A 23,662-nucleotide genomic window follows, 5' to 3' on the forward strand; every position below is an offset into this window, starting at 1 on the left:
TGGGACTTCATGCCTACTTTTAAAATAAGAAAAAGTTAGGGTCTAGGCTACCTTCTTAAAATATTTTGAGGGGGTCTGGTCTGGTCCATAACAGATTTCACCTTTGTATGGTGGTACACATTGTTTATTTATATTTTTTCCAAGGGTTATTGTTCTCCTAGTTCTACAGATCTTCTCATGGTTTCAATCATATGCTGTTTCCCCATCCTAGAATGGGTGAACTTTCCCAAGGCCTGTGCCAGTGGTGCTTGCACTGGTCAGTGGGATAGTATGCTGAAGTGGTACAGAGTAATGTTTTGTGTAATGTTGTCTCAATCTCAGTGAAGGGACCATAAATCAAAATTACCAAACAAAAAAGCTGCCCTAGTCCCAGAGAATCAAAGGGCTGCTCTGACCTCCGAGTGAGATGACTGGTGATGGTTTAATCTGAGGGTCACCACGGCTCAGGTAAGGGGAGAGGTTGAAAAGGACAGTCCTTTGTGGTACAATCAGCTAGTATAGGAATTGAATCTGTGCTGTGTTGGTGTCACTGTGCATCATAAACCAGCCGTCCAGCCAAATAGGCTCACCAGCCTTCAAAATTTGTCAGCTGATACCCAAACACTGGGCAGCATGGTGGCTCAGTGGTTAGCACTGCTGCCTCAAATGACCAGGGACCCAGATTCGATTCCAGCCTTGGGTGACCGTCTCTGTGGAGTTTGCACGTTCTCCCAGGTTTGTGTGGGTTTCCTCCCACAGTCCAAAGATGTGTAGGCCAGGTGGGTTGGCCATGCTAAATTGCCCATAGAGTTCAGGGATGTACAGGCTAGGTGGATTAGCCACAGGAAATGCAGAGTTATAGGGTATTGGGGTGGATCTGGGTGGGGTGCACTTCAGAGTGTCAGTGTGGACTCAATGGGCTGAATGGCCTGATTATACACTAAAGGGATTCAATGAAATAACAAAAATACCAAGATTTTATTTGTAACTTTTAATTTAACATGAATCAGAGCCAATGTAATTTAGTGATGAACATACAGTCTGATTATACTCCAAATTAAAAAGAAAGGTAAATTTCACTTCAAATAGTTGATGCAACAAAGAACAAAGTTACACAACCAGAAACATTTGCATCACCGTGCATATGGCACCATGTCCAGTCCCAAAGCTCTTTAACTCGGTTTCCAATACCTAGGATCACTTACTTTCCCACTTAACAATCAACCCTCAAGTGTTGTTCACTGGCAACTACCTTCCACCTGAAGTTCCTGCACACAGTTAACACTGACAGGGGTAAGCCTATGAGACCTCTCTCTTATTTGGATCACATCAATTCAGTAGTTTTCTAGGGTTCCCTTTCAACTGAACAATCAACAATATCCAGTTTATGATGTGGTTCTCTCAGACAAACCTTCAGCTCCTTCACATACCTGAGCTATTCACACCACTATTACAGTTCAGACGCTATTAGCTTAGTAATACGTTGCTTCCCCCAATGTATCTGGAACTCTGCATGTGTTCTTAGTGCAAAACAGTAAACAGAACATTTTATAGAGTGTTTTACCGTCTTCTGTTTGTATGAATTATGATTTTCACTTTCTGGCTCTATCAGCCTTTTCTCTCCTGGCTTCTGTTTTCTCTTTGTGTCTGAACCTATGCACTGATCACATTCATCCTCCAACTCCTCTGCTCGTAACTCTCTGTCTTTTGTGTGGCTGCGTGTGATTGGTATAGGGGAGTAGGGGAGCAGGTAAAGTAGTTAAAGTAAGGGAGGCAATGGCCTAGAAGTATTATCGCTGGACTGTTAATCCAGAGGCCCAGATAATGTTCTCGGGACCCAAGTTCAAATCCCACCATGGCAGGTGGTGGAATTTGAATTCAATAAATATCTGGAATTAAGAATCTACTGATGACCGTGAATCTATTGTTGATTGTTGGAAAAACCCATCTGGTTCACTAATGTCCTTTAGGGAAGGAAACTGCCATCCTTACCTGGTCTGGCCTACATGTGACTCCAGACCCACAGCAATGTGGTTGACTCTTAACTGTCCTCTGGGCAATTCAGGATGGGCAATAAATGCTGCCTAGCCAGCAATGCCCTCATTCCCCTGAATGAATAAACAAACAAAAATCTTAACTTTCTTCCCATTGAAATTGTTTTCAAGCAAAGTGTCTCTAAGTCACATGGACCAATATCTCAAATTATCCAAGAAAATTACAATTTATTCATTTAAAATTAATACAAACTCTTAAAAGATTATTTTCAAACATTCTGAAGAACAATTAATTATATGCTCTTCAGACATTTTAAACAAATTGAGTTTCATCTCCGAATAAAAAAGGTGGTAAAGTTTATAGGGTTAGCACCTAGCAAGGAACATTTCTGAACAGTAATTTTGCTAAAGCTTTCCATCTTGTACTCATCAGGGCAGATGCAAGAATGGCAAATTTGAAACAATCACAACAATTTATTCTACAGGAGATTGTCCTAATGACTGCAAGGTGAGACGATATGTCTCTAAAATATTCAATTTCTCTGCCACCAACTGTTTGTATAACAATAAATGCATTAGACATCAGATTATATAAATATTCAAGTATCTAAAACAAATTTTCAGATGTACAAATTTTCCATTATCTGCAGCAAAGGTCATCACAATTTGAACTCACCAAATTACTTTCCTTGAACGTTGGTCGAAATAAAAATCTATTTTGTTTCAGTATGAAACAGCTGATACAAATATGGTGTCTAATTTGGAGAACCTGCTACTTAAGTTTAGCAGTCACTTGATCAAAATTGTGCGGGTAGCAAGCAGTCAGGAATGTATTTCCAGACAGCAACACATTGTTTGATTTGGATGATAGTTGAAATGGTTTATGATATCCTTTGAATACTGCAGTGATACTAACTTAGATAATTCAATCTTTATATAATCTGATGTCTAATGCATTTATTGTTATGCAAACAGTCAGTGGCACAGAAATTGAATGCTTTAGGGACATGTCGTTTCACTTTGCACTCATTAGGACAATCTCCTATAGAATAAATTGCTGTGATGATTTGAAATTTGCCATTCTTGCATTTGTCCTGAGAGTACAAGATTGGCAAAATTACTGTTCAGAAATGTTCCTTGCTAGGTGCTAAACAAAAACCGAAAGAACTGTGGATGCTGTAAATCAGGAACAAAAAGAGAAGTTGCTGGAAAAGCTCAGCAGGTCTGGCAGCATCTGTGAAGAAAAATTCAGAATTAACATTTCGGGTCTGGTGACTCTTCCTCAGGACAGTTCTGAGGAAGGGTCACCGGACTCGAAACATTAACTGATTTTTTTTCTTCACAGATGCTGCAAGACCTGCTGAGCTTTTCCAGCAACTTCTGTTTTTGTTCCTTGCTAGGTGCTAACCCTATAAATTTTACCACCTTTTTTTATTCAGAGATGCAACTCAATTCATATCATCTTGAATTGGTACAAACCTAGGCATCCCTGATTGAAAACAAGAGCTCAGGATCTGGGTCATTGTAAGAGAATCCTGACTACATTGTTTGAAGTTACTGTGCACCAGATATACACATCAGGCAATCTCTGACTTATTTTCTCAGAGAACTGCAGAGCTTCCTTTATGCTTGAGTACATAGTTAATAATATGTAATTAAAGTGCTAATTGTCAATGAAACAATTTAATATCAGTCATGTTCTTGGTTTTTTGATGTAACAGTGAAGGCTTGTTTAGGTCGATGGCAGATAAGCTGGTAGAGGACGGCTGGAAAGATCTGGGATATCAATACGTAAACATTGATGACTGCTGGTCAGCAAAGAAGAGAGATAATAATGGGAAAATTCAGCCAGATCCAGAACGATTCCCAAATGGCATTAAAGCGCTGGCAGATTACGTGAGTGATGTTTTCAAATTTCAAGTGGACATCATACTAGGGATATCACACAATGCGTGTTTATTATTTTCAGTGCAGTGCTGTCTGGTGTGACATGCACACTGTGGCTGCAAACTATGATTCAATGGATAAGAACACTGAGTATCACTGACTTTACGAAGCCTGCAGCAAGTTAGTGCATAATGCATTGGAGTTAGATTCAAAAAGATAGGAAACAAATGACCTGACAAACAGTTAAGAGGCAAAGCGGGGTGACTTCCCTCCTACCCAAGGAAAGGATGAAAATGGAGTAGAAAACGGGGATATCGGGAACTTCTGTCATATCAGGAATCATTGTAACATTGAGGATGCTTTTTCAACGTCACTGGTTGAGTGGTAGCCTGGCAGAGTCCCTTGCTCAGTCATTTCACAAACTGCCCGATGTTCTTCAACGTATTTCTTTCATTCATTGAGCATAGAGTTGTACAACATGGAAACAGACCCTTCGGTTCAACCAGTCCATGCTGACCATAATCCCAAACTAAACTAGTCCCACCTGCCCGCACTTGGCTCATTTCCCTCCAAGCACTTCTTATTCATGTACTTATCTAAATGCCTTTTAAATGTTGTAACTATACCCGCATCCATCACTTCCTCTGGATGTTCATTCCACACATGAACGACTCTGTGTAAAATAATTGCCCTATTGACTTTTTTAAATCCCTCTCCTCTCACCTTAAAAATATGCCCTAGGGAAAAGACGCCTGCCATTCACTTTCTCTATACCCCTCACTATTTTATAAACCTCTGTAGAGTCACCCCTTAAACTCCTATGCTCCAGTGAAATAAGTCCCAGCCTATCCAGTCTCTCCTTATAACTCAAACCCTCCATTCCCGGCAGCATCCTGGTAAACCGTTTGTGAACCATCTCCAGCTTAATAATAGCCTTCTTCTAACAGGGAGACCAGAACTGGACACAGCGCTTCATAAATAACCTTGCCTGTCTCCTGTACAACCTCAGCATAATGTCCCAACTCCTTTAGTCAAAGGTCTCAGCAATGAAGGCAAGCATGCTAAACGTCTTTTTAACTACTCGGTCTACATGTGATGTAAACTTCAAAGAATTATGTACCTAAATACCAAGGTCTCTTGGGTATAACACTACCCAAGGCCCTACTTTTAATTGTATAAGCCTTGTCTTTGTTGTTTTACCAAAATGCAATACCGCGCATTTATTGAAATTAAAACTCCATTTGCCACTCTTTAGCCCATTGACCCAATTGAACAAGATCTCCTTGTAATCTTAGAAAAAAATTAAATAGAATTCAAAATCCAGTATCTGATTTTTTTTAGACTTATAGTCCTGATTTCAATTTTCCAATATTCTAGTTGAAAACTTACATTAGAACATTTTAAGGGCATGACAGTGCACGGTATAAAGTATGCCCCTTGTACTGTTATTATAAACAACTGTAATATGTTAAAAGTCGAGGGTATGCTTATTGATAGAAATTTTTAATTTGATTAATATATGTAAGGACATATGCCAAGTTTGCTTTTGTTTTAATAAAAACCGAAAGAACTGCGGATGCTGTAAATCAGGAACAAAAACAAAGTTGCTGGAAAAGCTCAGCAGGTCTGGCAGCATCTGTGAAGGACAAAACAGAGTTAACGTTTCGGGTCCGGTGACCCTTCCTCAGGGACCTGCTGAGCTCTTCCAGCAACTTTGTTTTTGTTCATGCTTTTGTTTTAATAAAGTTTGTGTTAGTTTATGTTAGTGTACTTTGAGATAATTTTAATTGGATCATATTTCACAGTCAGTGGTGAAGGGACATAGTCACCACAAAGAAGTGTACATAAATACACCATGTCAGTCTCTCCACCTGCAGCATGTAACTGTTGCTTATACAGCAAACACATGGCCGTGTCTCAATGTCTGGGGAGAGCAGTTCTTAATCAAGTCCAGGGGAGACACCCTGCGGGCAAGCAGCCCTGGTCATCCTCTGATATTAGTGTCAGGACTTGGACACAATCAGTCGCCTGCTTGAAATGCTCAGGATTGGGGTGGGGGTGGGGTGGAGGTTGGGGGGTGGTGGGGGGAGAGCGGTGTCCAGCTCAGTCCAGTGCACGGATTGGGCCACGGTCAGCCCTGTAAGTCCAGTGCAACCAGAACGAAGAGTCACAGTAAATCAGTCAAGGAGCTACACACAGATCAGCCGTCAGAAGGGCTAATTCTTCCATTCCCTCCCACAGGACTTCGCTGCTGTCCACACCCGACATGAGGAAGCCTGCTGTACGGTGGAGCCAACTGGCTGTGGAATTTTGGTGGGCAGCCCCAGGGATGTTTATGGATAGAGAGCTCAGACATGTTGCGTGTGCGTGTCCCCAAGGCAGAGGCACCCTTCTTAGCTTGAACATCTGGAGGACAGAGGGTGGCAGGCAGGGGAGAGGTAGGAGGCCTAGCCACATCTGGATTGTCCTGAGAGGAGCCTACTGGTAGCCTTTGTGTGGTTTCTCTTCGGCCAGGTGCCTCTTGGTACTGCCCTATCTCCTTGTGAGGAAGGTGCACCTGGACTGAGGTCAAGGTCCCTTGCACCCCCAGTTGATGGTGCTGAGCACCAATGACGAGGGTGATGGGGTGCAGGTCCATGTGTGTATCCAGTAGACCCTGGGAGAGAGCTGGACCTGGCTCTGCATAGCAACCACCAACCTGTCTGTGGTGGCACTCAGATGGTAGTATACCAGAGACAACATGGTGCTGACAGCATCACTGGAGTCCTCCAACCTTTGACTGAGTTTGCCTCGTGTCTCGGACAAATCTGCCAGCTGCTGCTGTGTGTCTGCTTTTGTGTATCTTAATTGTCAACACCCATGAGATCCCCTCCTGCCTGGAGCTCAGACGATGCTCGGTCTCTGGCAGTCCTCCCAATCCCAGTGATCTAATGCAGTTCCTCGTCAGCCAGTTGTGGAGACATGGCAACATGGCCGACATGTTCCAGATGCTAATGGACCTAAACTATCCCTCAATGTGCCAGTTTCTGAGCTGGTGCAGGAGGCAGCCTTGCCTGAGGGATCATGGCTTCTTCCTCAGAGAGGGAGGAGGTAATGTCATGTGTCGCTGCCCTCTCGACCATAGAGATAGTGCCAACACCACTGCAGGAGACTAAAGAGAGAATGCATTGTGGAAAAGGATAGGAGTTGTTTTGTGTGAAGAGACTATTCACCATGGCGGTAATGGGAGAGAAGCGCAGCGATGGACAAATTATCGTATTCAGTTGTCAGGACGTGGAGCTTTCGGCATCATCACACAATCAGAGTCAGGATCCTAAACCTGTCGGGGATTGGGAGCCAAATATTAGGCACCCCATTACCTGTTATCCGCCTTTTCTGTCTTATCGTAGGCCATTTTCTCCTGAAGTAAGGCAAAGGGAGGGGTTGAGTGAGATGAAAGTGACTGGCACAGCTGCCAGTGCTGGTGCAGGTTTGCAGAAAGGTCAGGGTGGTTTTTTTTCTGGAAAGGTAACACAGAGGCCATGATGGAAGGGTTGGTTGTCTGGGGGATTGATTGGTGAGGGTGAGTGAGGGAAGATGTTGCAGGGCAATAGTTAGAGAGCATGAGACTTGCTGAGAAGTGGGTGCAGTAGAAGAGTTAAACTGGGTATGCGGTAACAGAGAGAAGATGGTGATGCTTACCCTCACCAAATGGAAGTGGGCAATGACCTTTAACCAACATTGATGGTCGGTCTTCCAGACCATAGATATTGCTCTGGACCCAGTTGGCAGCGGCTGTCAGTGTGGTCTCCTGTGCCAGTCCTGAGGGAAGCGAATGTCTCTGCACTGCACCACCCTATCTACGAGGATCTCCAGATCCCTGTTGGCAGAGCAATTTTGCACTGTCCAACATGTCAAGGACAATTCAATAAACTGTGCAAGCGACGAATCGTCTGGCAGCACTTGACCTGGTGCACAACTCTGTTTTAAATGTGGCGCTAATGCCAGGAATCTCAAGGGGTCCTGGCAAGACGGAAGATACAATGAGTTGGATGCTGTAGGGTCACGGGGCATGTGCAATGAGGCGAGTTTTGGAAAGTAGCTTGAAAAATCTCAGTCGACCTCAGTGAAAGAAACCATTTGTGAAACCTGACACAATTTGACACTTAGCTGATTTCTGGTAAAATTCAGCGCATAGATTTACCTATTCCAATGTCAGTTTGAATTTGATACCATTGGAGGTCCATGGCATCTTGGAAGCAGGACGGTTGCAGGCAGTCTGATGAACCAAGCACATTGAAGAATTCTCACAGACAGCAAAGCAGAATGTGAAAAGCATGAAATATCATTCACATATTAATTCTTTTACAGAGAGACAAAATGGAGCATACATATGAGATTAAGGAGAAAAATGGATCATCATTAACTTAAATCGGTTTTATCATTTTAAAAATTACGCACTTTTTACATTTTTTTATAGCGAACTATAGTCCACACATATAATTTTTTTTTCATTACCAGAGATGTTGTTCAGAAGTAAAAGTATGATTCAGTTCAATATTAAACTTCAGTTACTCCTGATGAATCAGGTTTAACATTTTTGCTGGAGTTTACAATGTGAATAGTGCATAAAATGCTGGATTTATTGTCATTGAATCATTGATTCTATGTTGATTGTCTCTGTGAGAATGGCAACGGCAAACTGTGGAGAAATAGGATATTTCCACAGTAGCTGAGATGCGTATGCCAGGAATTGCTAAAATTTTCACACGATAATGAAAGTGCCTGCTGACAATTTAATTGACATCGCAACCACAAATTCAAGTCATTGTTTTTGCTTCACTTTTGAGGCGAGGTAAGAAGCGGAAATAGTGTCTGGTAAAAATGAGCACATAGATTTTGTCCATTCCAATGTCATTCTGAATTTTGACACCATTAATAGGATGGCATCTTGCAAGCAGAAAGGTTGCAGGCAGACCGATGAACCAAGCACATCGAAGAATTCTCACAGACAGCAAAGCAGGAAGTAAAAAGCATGAAATATCACTCATCATTTAATAACCATTGACCATTTGTGACACCAGTCCTTTGTAAGTTGTTGAGGTTTAGTCTCATGAGATATTTTATACTAAGATTTTTGTGAACAACCATGTGGTCCCAATTGCTTAGGAAAACATTTAGTGATAGAAATAAGGCACCCCTTAAAAAAAGTAAAATGCATTTTGTTTCCAGAATGAGAACAATGAAAAAAAACTGTATCCGTGCCTGAGGAATGCATAAATTTTTTAACTAAAAATGCAGAAATGGAACTTTATAAAGTGAAAAAAAATTACTCATGTTTTATCCTGGCAGTTTGAGTTGTTTATTTGTTGATCTGCATTGTTTGTACTAGGTTCATTCTAAAGGGCTGAAACTAGGGATTTATGGGGACCTAGGTATTACGACCTGTGGTGGGTTTCCTGGTACCACACTGGAGAAAGTTGACACTGATGCCAAGACATTTGCAGAATGGGAAATAGACATGCTGAAGTTTGATGGCTGCAACTCTAACTCCACAGAGAAAGCAATAGGTATGATATCTCATGAGATCTTGTAATTGTAATGCGCCATTTAATCGATCTTGTTGAGTATGTGGGAGATGCCGTATAAGGGTCTGCTGAATACAAAATTTATCTTATGATATGATTAGGGTTATGTTGACCACTGACACTCTATACATTTCAGATTCAAACACAAAGATATAGAAAAAACACAATTGTCCAGTTATCCCATCCCATCCCAAATGGTCTCCTTCTGCCCCATGATAATTCTACGATTCGATATGAAACGCATTCTATCCCATTGTTGTCTCAATTTTGTTTTAGTTGAAACATCATGACTTGAATTTGGAATTCCTTCCCTTCAGAAGTCCATTCACCATTTTGAAAACCAAATTAATAGGGATTAGGACGAAAAGGGTCTTTCTAAAAATTCACTGGTCAAAAAGTTCAGTCTCCAGCCCAGCTATGTCTCAGCTCCAATTCCTGGGCTGCAGTGAGTGAGCTAGTCTCGTTTTGATACCGGCAATTAGAATTGTTCTGGGATGAAGACAGTCGGTATCAGCATACCCATTTCTCATCTTGTCTCCTATTCAGTGGACTCTGCTAAAAACATGACTGTTGGCATTGGATGTGGGGAACTGGGGGCATGGGAGTGGAGGGAAGAGTAGATTTACTTCTGGCTGTGATATACCCTCCAATAAATAATGGTCACTTGCACAAGGTAACTGACTGTTATGGGAGAATGGGACATGGAAAGGGAAAACAACTTCAGAGGGCAGCACGGTGGCTCAGTGGTTAGCACTGCAACCTCACAGCACCAGAGACCAAGGGTCGATTCCACCCTGGGGCAACTGTCTGTGTGGAGTTTGCACATTCTCTCCATGTTTGCAAGGGTTTCCTCCAGGTGCTCCGGTTTCCCACAGTCCAAAGTTGTGCAGGTGAGGTGGATTGGCCACGATAAGTTGCCCATAGTGTCCATGGATATGCAGGCTAGGTGGACTATCCATGGGTAATGCGGGGTTACAGGGATAGGGTGGGTTTGGGTGGGTGGGATGCTCTTTAGAGAGCCAGTGTGGACTTGAAGGGTCGAATGGCCTGTTTCCACACTGTAGGGATTCTGTGATATGCAAAGGAGGAGAGAAAGTTCCTAGAAGGATGTTTACATTTTAAAACATTTTGAAAACGAAGAACTGTTAAGTAACAGATAACCCCTTCCCTTATATAAAACATTTGCATATGATGAGTATTCTCTCTCTCTCTAAATATTGTTATCAATCCCGCTACTAAGGTACTTTGTTAATGGTATTGTACCAATAACTTACGATAGGGTTAGGGTTAGGGTTAGGAACAGAAGCTGCAAAAGTCACTTTCTTTTGCCTTTACTGAGTTGGCAAGATCTTTGAACCTTGTTATGGAGTTGTTAAAACTACACACTAATTCTGAAAGTCTTCCATAATAAAAGTAATAAGTCACTTCCTTACTTGTGTATTCTCAAATCTATTTCCATTGAGGCATTTCAGGATATTTAAATTTCCTTCATTTGTCCTCCATCTGCTCCCTTAGTTTGAAATTGCATGTCATTGAAATTGCATGGTCCCAGGTATTTACTAGGGTGAGATATGGAATGGAGTGAAATATACTTGAGAAAATCCAAAGTGCAGGTCACCCCAAATATCACAGAATTTTAATTCCAAAGCATGTTCAACTGGCAGTTGATAAGTTCCCTGCTGGATAACTAGCATGATCGACATCACTGGGCGCCTATTGAGTGGCTTCATTTTATACATTCATGGGATGCTGGGCACCACTGGCCAAGCCAGCATTTATTGCCCAGAGGGCAGTCAAGAGTCAACCACCTTGCCGTGGTTGGGAGTCACATATAGGCCAGATCAGGTAAAGGTGGCAGATTTCCCTCCCTAAACAACAGTCATCAGCACAGAAACAGATCCTTTGTTCAACTCATCCTTGCTGACCAGACATCCCAGTCTGACCTCATCCCATTTGCTAGTGCTTGGCCCATATCTCTCTAAACCCTTCCTATTCATAAACCCATACAGATGCCTTTTAAATGTTGTAATTTTATGAGCCTCTACCACTTCCTCTGGCATCTCGTTTCGTGCACACACCACACTCTGCGTGAAAATGTTACCCCTCAGGTCCTTTTTAAATCTTTCCCCTCTCACCTTAAACCTAAGCCCCCTAATTTTGGGCTCCTCCCACAGTAGGAAAATGACTTTGGCTGTTCACGCTATCCATGCCCCATTATCAAACCAGTTGGTATTTTTCACAATCGATCATGCTGTTCACGCTATCCATGCCCCATTATCAAACCAGTTGGTATTTTTCACAATCGATCATGTTGACATGGTTGCTCTTATGATAGCTTTTTAAAAAATGAGTTTTGAATCTCACAGTCTGTCTTCATGGGATTTGAACCCTTATCCCTAGAACATCAGTCTGATGATCCAGATGACTAGTCCTGTAATACTACAACTATACCACTGCCTTTCTGTAGCTGTGGTGAGGGTGGGGAGACTGCCAGACTGGATGTGAAGGTCGTTAAAGAACGATTTGGGGTGGTCTGAGGGGTTGGGGGGTGGGGGCTGGGTCTGCTAGTAATTGCAGGTTAATTAAGGAAAATGACAGCTCCAGGAGGAAGTGGGAGATTGCTGATCATGAGGGACTCAGAGAGGGAACTACAGGGAGTGGCTGATTATGGGTTGAAGACCCTGGAGATGGAGAAGGCCAGACACAGTATGCAGATGGGGAGGGAGTGTTGCATTTCCGAGATTAGCCTGTCGGATCTGGAGAGAAAAGAAAACCCTTCAGCTTCTCCTGACCCACCAGCAATGCTATCACTATCCAGTGTTTTTTCACTCTTGTTACCTGGCAGGTTCCCAGGGGCCAAGGAAATGCAAATAACAGCAGTTACACGTAGAAAGCATAATAAAATGGATGCAGTCTGCTTAACAGCTTGCAACAAATGACCTGGTACCCTGAGACCAAATTGGTCAGCTGACCCTGTCCCATCTCCCTTTAAACAGAAGGCGGGTGGGTTAAAGGTAGTTTATGTCAAGTTTGATCTTGCCAACAGTTTAACTTCCCACCCAACACAAACCAATCCTTTCTGGGGGCAGCTTAAATAACTGGCAATGATGACCCCCCTAAATTTGTTAGTTTCTTTTACTTCAAATTATGTTAGTGACTTTTATTTGATAAGAATTTCAGCAACTAGAAGTTTTATCTTTTCATCTTCAGACAAGTCTGATCTAAGTTCTTGTTGCAAACATTTAGACCACACTGTAGGACTTCCCTGTGCTTACTGTGGCTGGAGAAAACTATTCATTAAATAAAATAGAATTAATTTCTTTTCCACCAGTGTTAGAAATAAAATCCCCTTTAAGGGTAAGACAGAACACCTCAAGTTGTTTGAGAGCAAGTGGTGCATATTTGACTGTGTATTTCAGAGCTGCATTCAGCCAATGCCTTTACGGAGAGATGGGCACTATGGGGGACACAGTACTTTATTTCCTCATCCAACTCTGTTTTCATTTAACACTGTGTGGAGCTGAAGGAACACAGCAGGCCAGGCAGCATCAGAGGAGCAGGAAAGTTGCTGTTTTGGGTCAGGACTCCTCATCAGAAATGGGAGATGGGGAAGGGAGCTCAGAAGTAGAGAGAGGAGGGGTGGGGCTGGGAAGGTAGGTGGGATGGTGATAGGTGAGTGCAGGTAGGGAGTGGTGGGGATTGGTCAGTGAGGTGGGAGGAGCAGATAGGTAGGAGAGGAGATGGACAGGTTGTGTCAAGTCAAGGAGGCGGAGATGAGAGGAAGGGTTAGTCATGGGATGAGGAGATTTTGAAACTGGTAAAATCCACATTGAGACCATTGGGTTGTACACTCCCAAGGCAGAATATGAGGTGCTGCTCCTCCAGTTTCCAGGTGGCGTCATTGTGACACTGGAGGAGGCCCAGGATGGACATGTCACCCAGGGAGTGGGAGGGGGAGTTGAAGTGGTTCATGACTGGAAGGTGTTGTCATTTGTCGCGAACAGAGCACAGGTGCTCTACAAAGCGGTCTCCGAGCCTCCGCTTGGTCTCACTGATGTAGAGGCCACATCGGGAGCAGTGGATACAGTAGACCACGGATGTGCAGGTGAACCTCTGTTGATGTGAAAGGTTTAGTTTTGTGCCTTGAATGGAGATGAGGAGGGAGGTGTAGGGGCATGTGTATCACTTCCTGCGGTTGCAGGGAAAGGTGCCAGGGGTGGTGGGGCTAGTGGGGAGTGTGGAGTGGACGAGTGAGTCGCAGAGAGAGTGTTCCCTATGAAAGACAGATAGGGGTGGGGAGGGAAATATATCTTTGGTTGTGGGGTCGGATTGTAAGTGGTAGAAGTGGCAGAAAATGATACATTGGATACGGAGGTTAATGGGGTAATATGTGAGGACAAGAGGGATTCTGTCTTTGTTTTTGTTGGGGGGAGGGGATGTGAGGGCAGAGGTGCGGGAAACGCAAGAGATGCGGTCGAGAATATTTTTGACCACCGAAGGGGGGAAGTTGCGGTCCTTGAAATACGAGGACATCTGGGATGTTCGGGAGTGGAACGCCCCATCTTGGGAGCAGATGCGGCGGAGGCAGAGGAATTGGGAGTAGGGGATGGCATTCTTGCAGGAAGGTGGGTGAGAGGAAGTGTAGTCCAGGTAGCTGTGGGAGTCGGTGGGTGTGAAATAGCTTCTTGCTGCTCTCCCTAACTCACCCCTTCACTTTTGAGGGTTTGATTTGTTAATAATGGGCTTTGCACATAAACTTCTAATTGCCTGCATTGGTGATTACTGGTGGTGGTTAATAGCGGAAAAACAACAAAATAAAAGTCACAGTAATTTGGTGGTGGGAAAGTTGTTTGGTTGTATGTGATAAAACTTCTGGATATGAAAAAGAAGCTGCACTCAGAAGAAGGAAAAGAGCTGCATTCACTAAGGGGTGGGTAGTTTCCCTCCATTTTAGCCAGGAGGCTTAGGTTCAAGTCCCACCAGCTCCAGAGGTGTATAATAACAACACTGAGCAGATTGACATAGAAAATATCAAGAATTGGGTTCATATATAAAAAGAAATGAGCTGGGTACTCGCCAATACTCACAAGACAGTGCTTTACCTCCCCTTCTGACTCCATTTTGATTTAGCCCCCTATCTCTCCCTCATCTTTGGTGGTCTAAATTGCCCTCAATGGGCTTTGCATGCAAATTAATCAATTGGAAATCTTGGGCGATTTACTGGTGATGGTTAATAGATAGAAAATACCACAGGTGATTGATGATGGAAAAAAAATCATTCAGTTAATTGTAAAAGCATATCTGAATACTAAAACAAAAAGAGTTGGGCTTGCTTTTGGTGGTGGTTAATGGGTGAAAAATACTGGAGGTGATTTGCTGATGGGAATAAAGGTGTTTGGTTGTGTATGCTAACATTTCCACATACTTAAAAAAAAAGAAAAAAAAACAGCTGTGCTCTTCTGCATTGGGGTGTTGTCTTCTGGACAAGGAACATGGCCAGAAGGAAAGGTGAAAATTACGTTTGTGCTAATACACAATACGTCCTTTGTAAATCCTTTGGAAGTCTTTTGCTGCCAAATTCAACATGTGGACCTCAGTCTGTTAAACAGTTTCCAAAAAAAAGAAAGATAAAATGAATAAAGATTGAGACTACATTCCAACTTCACACTCATTTCATGGCTATGTTTTCAATAATTGGGAGAAATTGCTGTTCCAAAGCCTTATATGAACTCTCAGCAGAAATGCAAAAATTAAGCAGCACCAAGCTGTTTTATACTCTCTGACTCACAATTTTCTTCTTTACCCAAGACGAATGTCCCTCCTAAATTGTTAGTTGAAGATTATTAAGTAGTGCTGCCTATAACACAATAGGAATATTCTTGTGTAAGTCTTTTCAATTGTATTATGCTATTGAATATTCTGCTTCTGAAACATGCCAATATTTTGATGATGACTGTTTCATTTTTCCAGGTCTCATTTCAATATTCTGTTCCTTAGGTTATCCAAAGATGAGCCATGCTCTCAACGCTACAGGAAGGCCAATCATATATTCTTGTAGCTGGCCAGCTTACGAATTTGGCCTACCACCCAAGGTGGGAGAAAGAAGCCTTTTGTTTCCCTCTGTTAATATCTTAACGAGGTGGTGACTTTGTTACATGCTTGTGCCTGTGATACGGTGGCGATACAGCCCAGTGTTGTTGATTGGCACATTTTCTTGTTTTCACTTGCCAGCAGTTCACCAATATCATGAGACTGCAGAGGTCTTCATGGGAGGTTTTTCTTTATTCTTTAGTCATTCATGGGACGAGGGTGTCACTGGCTAGGCCAGCATTTATTGCCCATCCCTAATTGCCCAGAGGGCAGTTAAGAGTCAACTCCATTGCTGTGGGTCTGGAGTCACATGTAGGCCAGACCAGCTAAGGATGACAGTTTCCTTCCCTAAAGGGCATTAGTGAACCAGATGAGTTTTTCCTGACAATTGACAATGGATTCACAGTTATCATTAGATTTTTAATCCCAGATATTTTAATGAATTCAAATTCTACCATCTGCTGTGGCAGGATTCAAACCCGGGTCCCCAGAATGTTGTCTGGATTAACAGTCCAGCGATAATACCACTAAACCATTGCCTTCCCTGCCGCTCTCTTTTTGAGCCTGAGAGGAAGGCTTTCTTTTCTAAGTAACTGCAATAATCACAGACACACTGAGAAAGTGCAGCTTCTTACAGTGATCAGAAGGCAGGCAGCATGGTGGCCCAGTGGTTAGCACTGCTGCCTGATAGCGCCAGAGACCTGGGTTTGATTCCAGCTTCAGGTGATGGTCAGTGTGAAGTTTGCACATTCTCTGCATGTGGGTTTCCTCCCACAGTCCAAAGATGTGCAGCTTAGGTGGATTGGCTATGGCCATAGGGTAGGGTAGGGAGGGAGGTTCTGGGTGGGATGTTCTTTGGAGGGTTGGTGGGGACTCAATGGGCTGAATGGCCTGCTTCCACATTTTAGTATTTCTATGATTCTAAAATGCAGAAGAAGCTTAATGTGTCCAGCAGCATCCGTGGAGAGAGGAAATAGATTTAAGGCTTGAAGTCCAATCTGACTATTCTTCAGAACCAAACTTTGAAGAGTTATTGGTCCTGAAATGTTACTGCTATTTCTCTCAGCAGCAATGAGGGCAGACCTGAAGAGTTTTTTAAAAAATCATTTATGGAATGTGGACTTCATTAGCTGGGTCAGCATTTATTGTCCATCCCTATTTGCCTTGGAGAAGGTGGTGATGAGCTGCAGTTCTTGGGGTATGGAGACAGCCACAGAGCAATTACGGAGGATTTTGACCTAACGACAGTGAAGTAACAGTGACATATTTCCAAGTCAGGATGATGAGCGGTTTGAGGGGGAACTTGCAGGTGCTGGTGCTCCCATGTATCTGCGGCCCTTGTCCTTTTGGGAGGTGGAGGGTCTTATCTGGAAGGTGTTGTTGAAGGAGGCTTTGTAGGTTGTTGTAGTCCATCTTCTAGATGGTCCACACTGCTGCCGTTGTGTATCAGTGGTGAAGAAAGTGAGGGTTGAAGGTGGTGGGTGTGATACTATTCAAGTAGACTGCTTTGTCCTGGATGGTGTTAAGCCTCTTGAGTGTAGTTGGTGCTGTACCCATCCAGGCAAGTGGGGAGTATTCCGTCACACTCCTGACTTGTGCCTTGTAGATGGTAGACAGATTTTAAGGAAGTCACGAGGTGAGTTACTCGCTGCAGAAGTCTCAGTTTCTGTACTCATAGCCACAATTTTTATGTGGCTAGTCTAGGTCATCTTCAGGTGAGTGTAACCCCAGGATGATTTTAATGGGAACCTTAGCACCTTCTGCATTTTGTTTTTATTTCAGATCCCCAGCATCAGCATTTTGCTTGTATTCCTTTGATAAATCATCACTTCCATCATTTTCACATCAATGATAAGCAGTTTCAGATGAGTATGTAAAAATGAATAGTTCTCATACTTGAGCGTGCTAAAGTCAAATTGTTTGGACCTCTATGAAATGTTTGGTTTGAGCCTCTCACCAATCAACCAGTCCATCTTGGCCATCACAATCTTAATTTTCAATGTTTTAACATAAGTTAAATTTCTTCATTTTGTTCCCTCTCTCCCATTCTTTAACGATCACTCCAAAATACCTCTTTATAATTGAGGCCTTAGTCATTTCTTCTATTTAATTTTTCATTCATTCATGGGATGTGGGCATTATATTGTCCCATCCCTAATTGCCCCTTAATTTCTGAAGAAGGGGCTAGACCCGAAACGTCAGCCTTCCTGCTCCTCTGATGCTGCTTGGCCTGCTGTGTTCATCCAGCTCTACACCTTGTTATCTCTTGCCCCTTAATCTGATTGGTTTGCTAGTGCCATTTTAGAGGTAAGTTAAGAGTCAACCAGATTTCTGTGGGTCTGGAGTCACATGTTGGCCAGACCAGGTAAGGATGGCAGATTGTTGTAAAATCCCATCTGAACCTAGCTTTGAATTCTAAACTTCTAATTCAAACATCCACCATCTGCCATGGTAGGATTCAAAGTCATGCCCAAGAATATTTGGGCCCCGGATTACTAATCCAGAGACATTACTAATACAGCACTGCCTCTCACCACTCAGTCTTAAGCTTTCCCAGTAATGGACCTTCGACACATCATTAAGTTTAACAGCTTCTATCAATGTGAAGAATAGTTGTGTAGTATTTAGTAAGGCAACTTCAGGGTGAAACTAACTTCCCGACTCCATGATAGAAAGTCAAAGCTACATATTGCATGAATTCATCCAAAATTTTGGTAATGGTATCCCAACTCTCCCATTCAACCATTACCCCAGTGGTTGCTGACGTACTTTGACTCCCAGTCTGTTAAAGCTTTGAGTATAAAGTTTTCATCTTTGTTTTCAAATCCCTTCATGGCCTTACCCCCTTGCTAATCTCTGTAACCTGCTTAGTCTCTATAACCCTCTGAGATCTGTGCTCTGTTCCAATTCTGGCCTCTTGCCCGTCCTCACTTTTAATTGCTCCTCCTTTGGCAGCCATGCCTTTAATTGCCTAATCCTGGGTATTCCCCACTAAACATTTTGCCCCGCTACCTCTCTCTCTTGTTCTTTTGAAGCAAATATAAATATAACCACTATATTAAAGGTGCTATATAAATGCAAGATGCTATGATTGTAAGGTGAGTACTGAATTGCTTTGTTTCTCTACCTGTCATTATACAAAACATTTTCTTTCAATGCTCCATTCCTTTAGGTGAATTACACACTGATTGGGGAATTCTGTAATCTCTGGAGAAATTATGAAGATATTGATGACTCGTGGAATACTGTGCTAACAATTATAAATTGGTTTGGAGACAACCAGAGAATATTACAGCCAGCTGCAGGCCCTGGACGGTGGAATGATCCAGATATGGTACAACCAATGCACATTTTGAAACAGTTTGAGTTTTAGTCCACAGCAGAGAGCACACTCACACTCCGTCCCTTATTTTTCATTGAGAAAGAGAAAATATGATGCACTACAGAGCGAGACAAAAATTGGACAGAGTTTAGGAATGCACAGTCCAAAACAAATAATTATTTTGCAAACTGTTTTAGTACAATTGAAGGAACAAATTCAGTGGCAGACACAAAATATTTGTTGTGTGACTAGTGTTCTCACTCAGTCAGACGATATGTTGTGTTATAACAGTCTAGGTGTGAAGCAACGTCACACACAATTAATGGTAAGGGATTGATTTATTATGACTTTATGTGGCATTTTCTGAGTTGATTCTTCCCTGTGTTTTGAGAATCAAATTATGTATTCTGTGAAAGTTCTCAGCTATTCTCCTGCCTCTCTTCCATACAACCTCAATCCTCCACTACCAAAACACACCCCCTGGTTTTTTTTCTCCTTCTCACCTCTCTCCCACTTCAGCAAAAGCCTTTTTTAATTTCTTTATCACCTTCCCCACTCCATATCTTTTCCCCAAAACAATACGTCCAGCTTCTTTCCCTCCACTTTTGTAACCCAGCCAGAAAAAGTGGGGAACAAAAACAAAGTTGCTGGAAAAGCTCAGCAGGTCTGGCAGCATCTGTGGAGGAGAAAACAGAGTTAACGTTTCGGGTCCGGTGACCCTTCCCAGTTCTTTTGGTTTTTAGAAAAAGTGGGGCTTCTCCGAACCTATGAAGTGCTGCAGAGATAGTAGGAACTGCAGATGCTGGAGAATCTGAGATAACAAGGTGTAGAGCTAGATGAACACAGCAGGCCAAGCAGCATCAGAGGAGCAGGAAAGCTGACGTTTTGGGCCTAGACCCTTCTTCAGAAAAGGTGAATTACACACTGATTGGGGAATTCTGTAATCTCTGGAGAAATTATGAAGATATTGATGACTTGTGGAATACCGTGCTAACAATTATAAATTGGTTTGGAGACAACCAGAGAATATTACAGCCAGCTGCAGGCCCTGGATGGTGGAATGATCCAGATATGGTACAACCAATGCACATTTTGAAACAGTATGAGTTTTAGTCCACAGCAGAGAGCACACTCACACTCCATCCCTTATTTTTCATTGAGAAAGAGAAAATATGATGCACTACTGAGCATTTTCTGAAGAAGGGACTAGGCCCGAAACGTCAGCTTTCCTGCTCCTCTGATGCTGCTTGGCCAGCTGTGTTCATCCAGCTCTGCACCTTGTTATCTTATGAAGTGCTGCGTTTGGTTTCTCCATCCAGTTGGCACAATTTGCACACACAGTGTGGGAGCTCCACCAGCTAGGAACTGGGAAGTGGCATTTAAGGAAGGAATTGTATCCAAATTGCAGTGTCCTGATTTTAAAAAAACAAGATGTCTTTATAGTATGGAGTAAAAGGTTACTACTCAAGTATGTAAATAATCAGCCTACATCAGTAGTATTGTAAGAGTTTACATGACAGCAGACTTTGGAGAGAGATAAATATAGTGCTAAGCTTCATAGTGTAAATAGCTGAATATTAAATAAAAGGTAATCTTACCAACAGCTAGCTTGCTAAGACGATTTTAGAGGGCTGTCAACTACATTGCTGGGATGGCAGATTTCCTTCCCTAAAAGATGTTGGTGAGCCAAATGGTCTTTTACAACGATTGACATGGTCAGCGTTAGGCTAACTAGAACCTACCATACACACAACCTCTTCTGAGACCCACAATCACGACAGCAGAGATAGCTGATGTCTATATATTACATTGTGGGGTGCATTTATTGGCTTAGACAATGGGCAAATATCTTTTGTCTAATAATCATGATACGTTACTAATCCTGGATATCACATCAGGGTTCCCGCCCTCAGGAAACGTCACATGAAACGTCAGCTTTCCTGCTCCTCTGATGCTGCTTGGCCTGCTGTGTTCATCCAGCTCTACACCTTGTTATCTCTTGCCCCTTACCTTCTGCTGGACGTATTGTTTTGGGTAAAAATTGTGGGGTGGGGAAGGTGATAAAGATTCACCTTTCATGTGACAAAATATAATATTTAGAGGCTGGGATTAACAAGCACCTAAATGATCTTTTGCACCATTTATTGTTTTCAGTTGATTGTCGGTGACTTTGGCCTGAACCATGACCAGTCCAAATCACAGTTAGCTCTCTGGGCAATGCTGGCAGCTCCATTCTTTATGTCCAATGATCTTCGCACCATTTCCAATGACGCCAAGACTCTCCTGCAGAACAGGTTGCTTATTCACATAGACCAGGACCACCTGGGGTTGCAAGGTGAAAGGATTGAGAAGGTAACCAGAACTAAGTTTCAATATACATCCCTATTGAATACAAATGGGAAAGGGGACAATGGGGAAAAATGTGTGAAAATTTAAAAAATGGAGTTTTTCTTGTTTTGAGCTATCTCAAAAAAAAATGCGGTTATCTGTACCTTCTCAAAACTTTGTTCTAGTGATATCCTCTCATAATTTTACATCATTTATAATGTTATCTGGGTTATTTATAATATGTTAGAACGTTTGGGTCAATTAAAATGTTATAATGTTACTTATGATAGCTTATGTTTATCCATGACTTGCAAATGATGGATACAGTGGGGAAGAGGAATTATATATCTTTTAGAAAGGTTTAAAACTCTGATACTAAATGATGGATACAGTGGGAAAGAGGAATTATATATTTTTTAGAAAGGTTTAAAACTCTGATACTAAATTGCCCAGAAATTCTTTGCTGGAAGGTTAGCCCAGCAGATGTGGTGTGAATTATGCTGATTTTGTAGCGCAGCCACTAGATGTCAGTAGTGGTCTCAGTGTTCATCAGTAATATCCCTTTATAGAAAGGTGCTGTAGTGATTGTAATGAGGCCATTCAGGTGGACCTTGTAGAATATGAGTGGCCTGATTGGACCAGGTTAACAGCCCCAATCAGGGATCCCTGGCTGACAGATATAAACAAGAGTGTAAGAAGTTCTGGTTACTCTGAGAGCTGGATCAGTGTCAAGGAGTCTTCATGTATAAATAAAAGGTGACTTAGCAATGAGATACTGACCTATGTGGAGTTATTTCAGTGGCAATGGGAGAAAAGCATACTCCTAAAGAAATTCACTTGCAGCTGTTGTCTTTGAGCTGGGGTAAGCATTTTTGGCATCATGCCCTTATTTGGGAAGCTTGACTCTAATCCTGCCATTGAAGCCTGGGTCTAGTATGTGGAAAGAATGCATTATTTTTTCTGGGCAAATGACATTGGAGCAGATGAAAAGCAACAAGCAATTCTCCTGAAAGCTTGTGGACATGCAGCTTTTTGCTTATTAGGAGCCTAATGTTTCCTGAGGCACCAGATACTAAAACCTTTCAAAAGTTGATGGATTTAGTTATAGAATATTATGACCAAAGACTCCTGTAATTCTGAGATGCTATTGGTTTTACTCAGCAATTCAAGAAATGGGAATCTGTATTGGTATTTTTGACTAGGTTAAGATGACTGGCAGAGGCATGTGACTTTGGTTTAATCCTTAATGAGATTCTGAGAGACTGTTTGGTATGTGGGATTAATGATGTAATGATGCAAAAGTGCTTACTTGTGGAAGGCCAACTGGACTTCAAACAGGTGCTACAACTGGCTTTATTGTTTGGAAGTGGACACCCTTGCCAGTCTGACTGAGCTTGGGGAACACTACTTGAGTGAAGGCAATTGCAGAGGCTCACTCAGGACATTTTCTGAAGAGAGGGTTTCTAGGTCAGCCACACCCAAACCCCAAAATGAAGTCATCCCTTGGCCAAATGATTAAACTTTTCTTTGGGATATGGGCCAAGAAGCCATTGTAGTTGCTGCCAGTATGTGGACTAGAGATGGCAAGAGTTCCACTACTCCATAAACTGAGTAACTTGAACTCCTGGATACCAGCCTAGGAGAGTGCACACCCTGGAATGTCCACCTGCATCTGGTTTGGAACAGTTATGTTGCTTAGCAACATCCAAATCCAAACCAATCAAAATAAACATCAAGTTGAATGGTGGGATAACAAGGTGTAGAGCTGGATGAACACAGCAGGCCAAGCAGCATCAGAGGAGCAGGAAGGCTGATGTTTCAGGTCTAGACCTTTCTTGGGGAAGGGGGTTCTGACATAAATAGGGACAGAGGGGGAGGCAGACAGAAGATGGATAAGGGAGAAGATAGGTGGAGAGGAGACAGAGGTCAAAGAGGTGGGGTTGGAGCCAGTAAAGGTGAGTGTAGGTGGGGAGTTAGGAAGGGGATAGGTCAGTCCAGGGAGGATGGACAAGTCAAGGAGGAGGGATGAGGCTGGTAGGTAGGAGATGGGGGTGGGGCTTGAGGTGGGAGGAAGGACAAGTTAGGGAGGCGGGGATGAGCTGGACAGGTTTTGGGAGTCCTGGTTCTAACAGAGGTCAATGCTGCGTGGCTGTTTTAGTAATCGCTGAAGTGTCTTTAACAAAAGTCATTCTGGACTCCAACCCTTAAATTTGTGCAAGACCTGAGTGAGGCTGAGAACCTATACCAGGGACCCTTTACAGATCGAGGGTATAACTTTAGTTCTGGTCTCTTATGAGAAGCAGCTGGTTCAGTTACCATTAATTGTAATGAAAGGCTTGGGGTGAAATTGGTTGAGAAAGATTTGCCTCGATTGGATCAACATTATTGATTTTTGTTTTTTTTTTTTGAAAATGGTTGCCTGACTGAACTCCTTATTAAATACCTAGAAGTTTTTTTCAGGAAGGTCTAGGGACTATCAAAGGAGCCAAGGCCAC

At 42.6% G+C, this 23,662-nt stretch overlaps 1 protein-coding gene across 1 annotated transcript in view; it reads left to right on the forward strand.

Annotated features, from left to right (window-relative positions):
• naga (N-acetylgalactosaminidase, alpha) overlaps window positions 1–23,662 on the forward strand; it is a 40,318-nt gene that overhangs the window by 11,728 nt on the left and 4,928 nt on the right. The window contains exons 4-8 of the mRNA XM_048609679.1: window positions 3,695–3,869; window positions 9,232–9,409; window positions 15,425–15,519; window positions 18,690–18,851; window positions 20,994–21,191. Coding sequence (XP_048465636.1) covers window positions 3,695–3,869; window positions 9,232–9,409; window positions 15,425–15,519; window positions 18,690–18,851; window positions 20,994–21,191 — 808 coding nt within the window. The remainder of the gene's footprint in view (window positions 1–3,694; window positions 3,870–9,231; window positions 9,410–15,424; window positions 15,520–18,689; window positions 18,852–20,993; window positions 21,192–23,662) is intronic.

The sequence above is a fragment of the Rhincodon typus genome, chromosome 21 (assembly GCF_021869965.1).
Source record: "Rhincodon typus isolate 14 chromosome 21, sRhiTyp1.1, whole genome shotgun sequence".
Lineage (NCBI taxonomy): Eukaryota > Metazoa > Chordata > Chondrichthyes > Orectolobiformes > Rhincodontidae > Rhincodon > Rhincodon typus.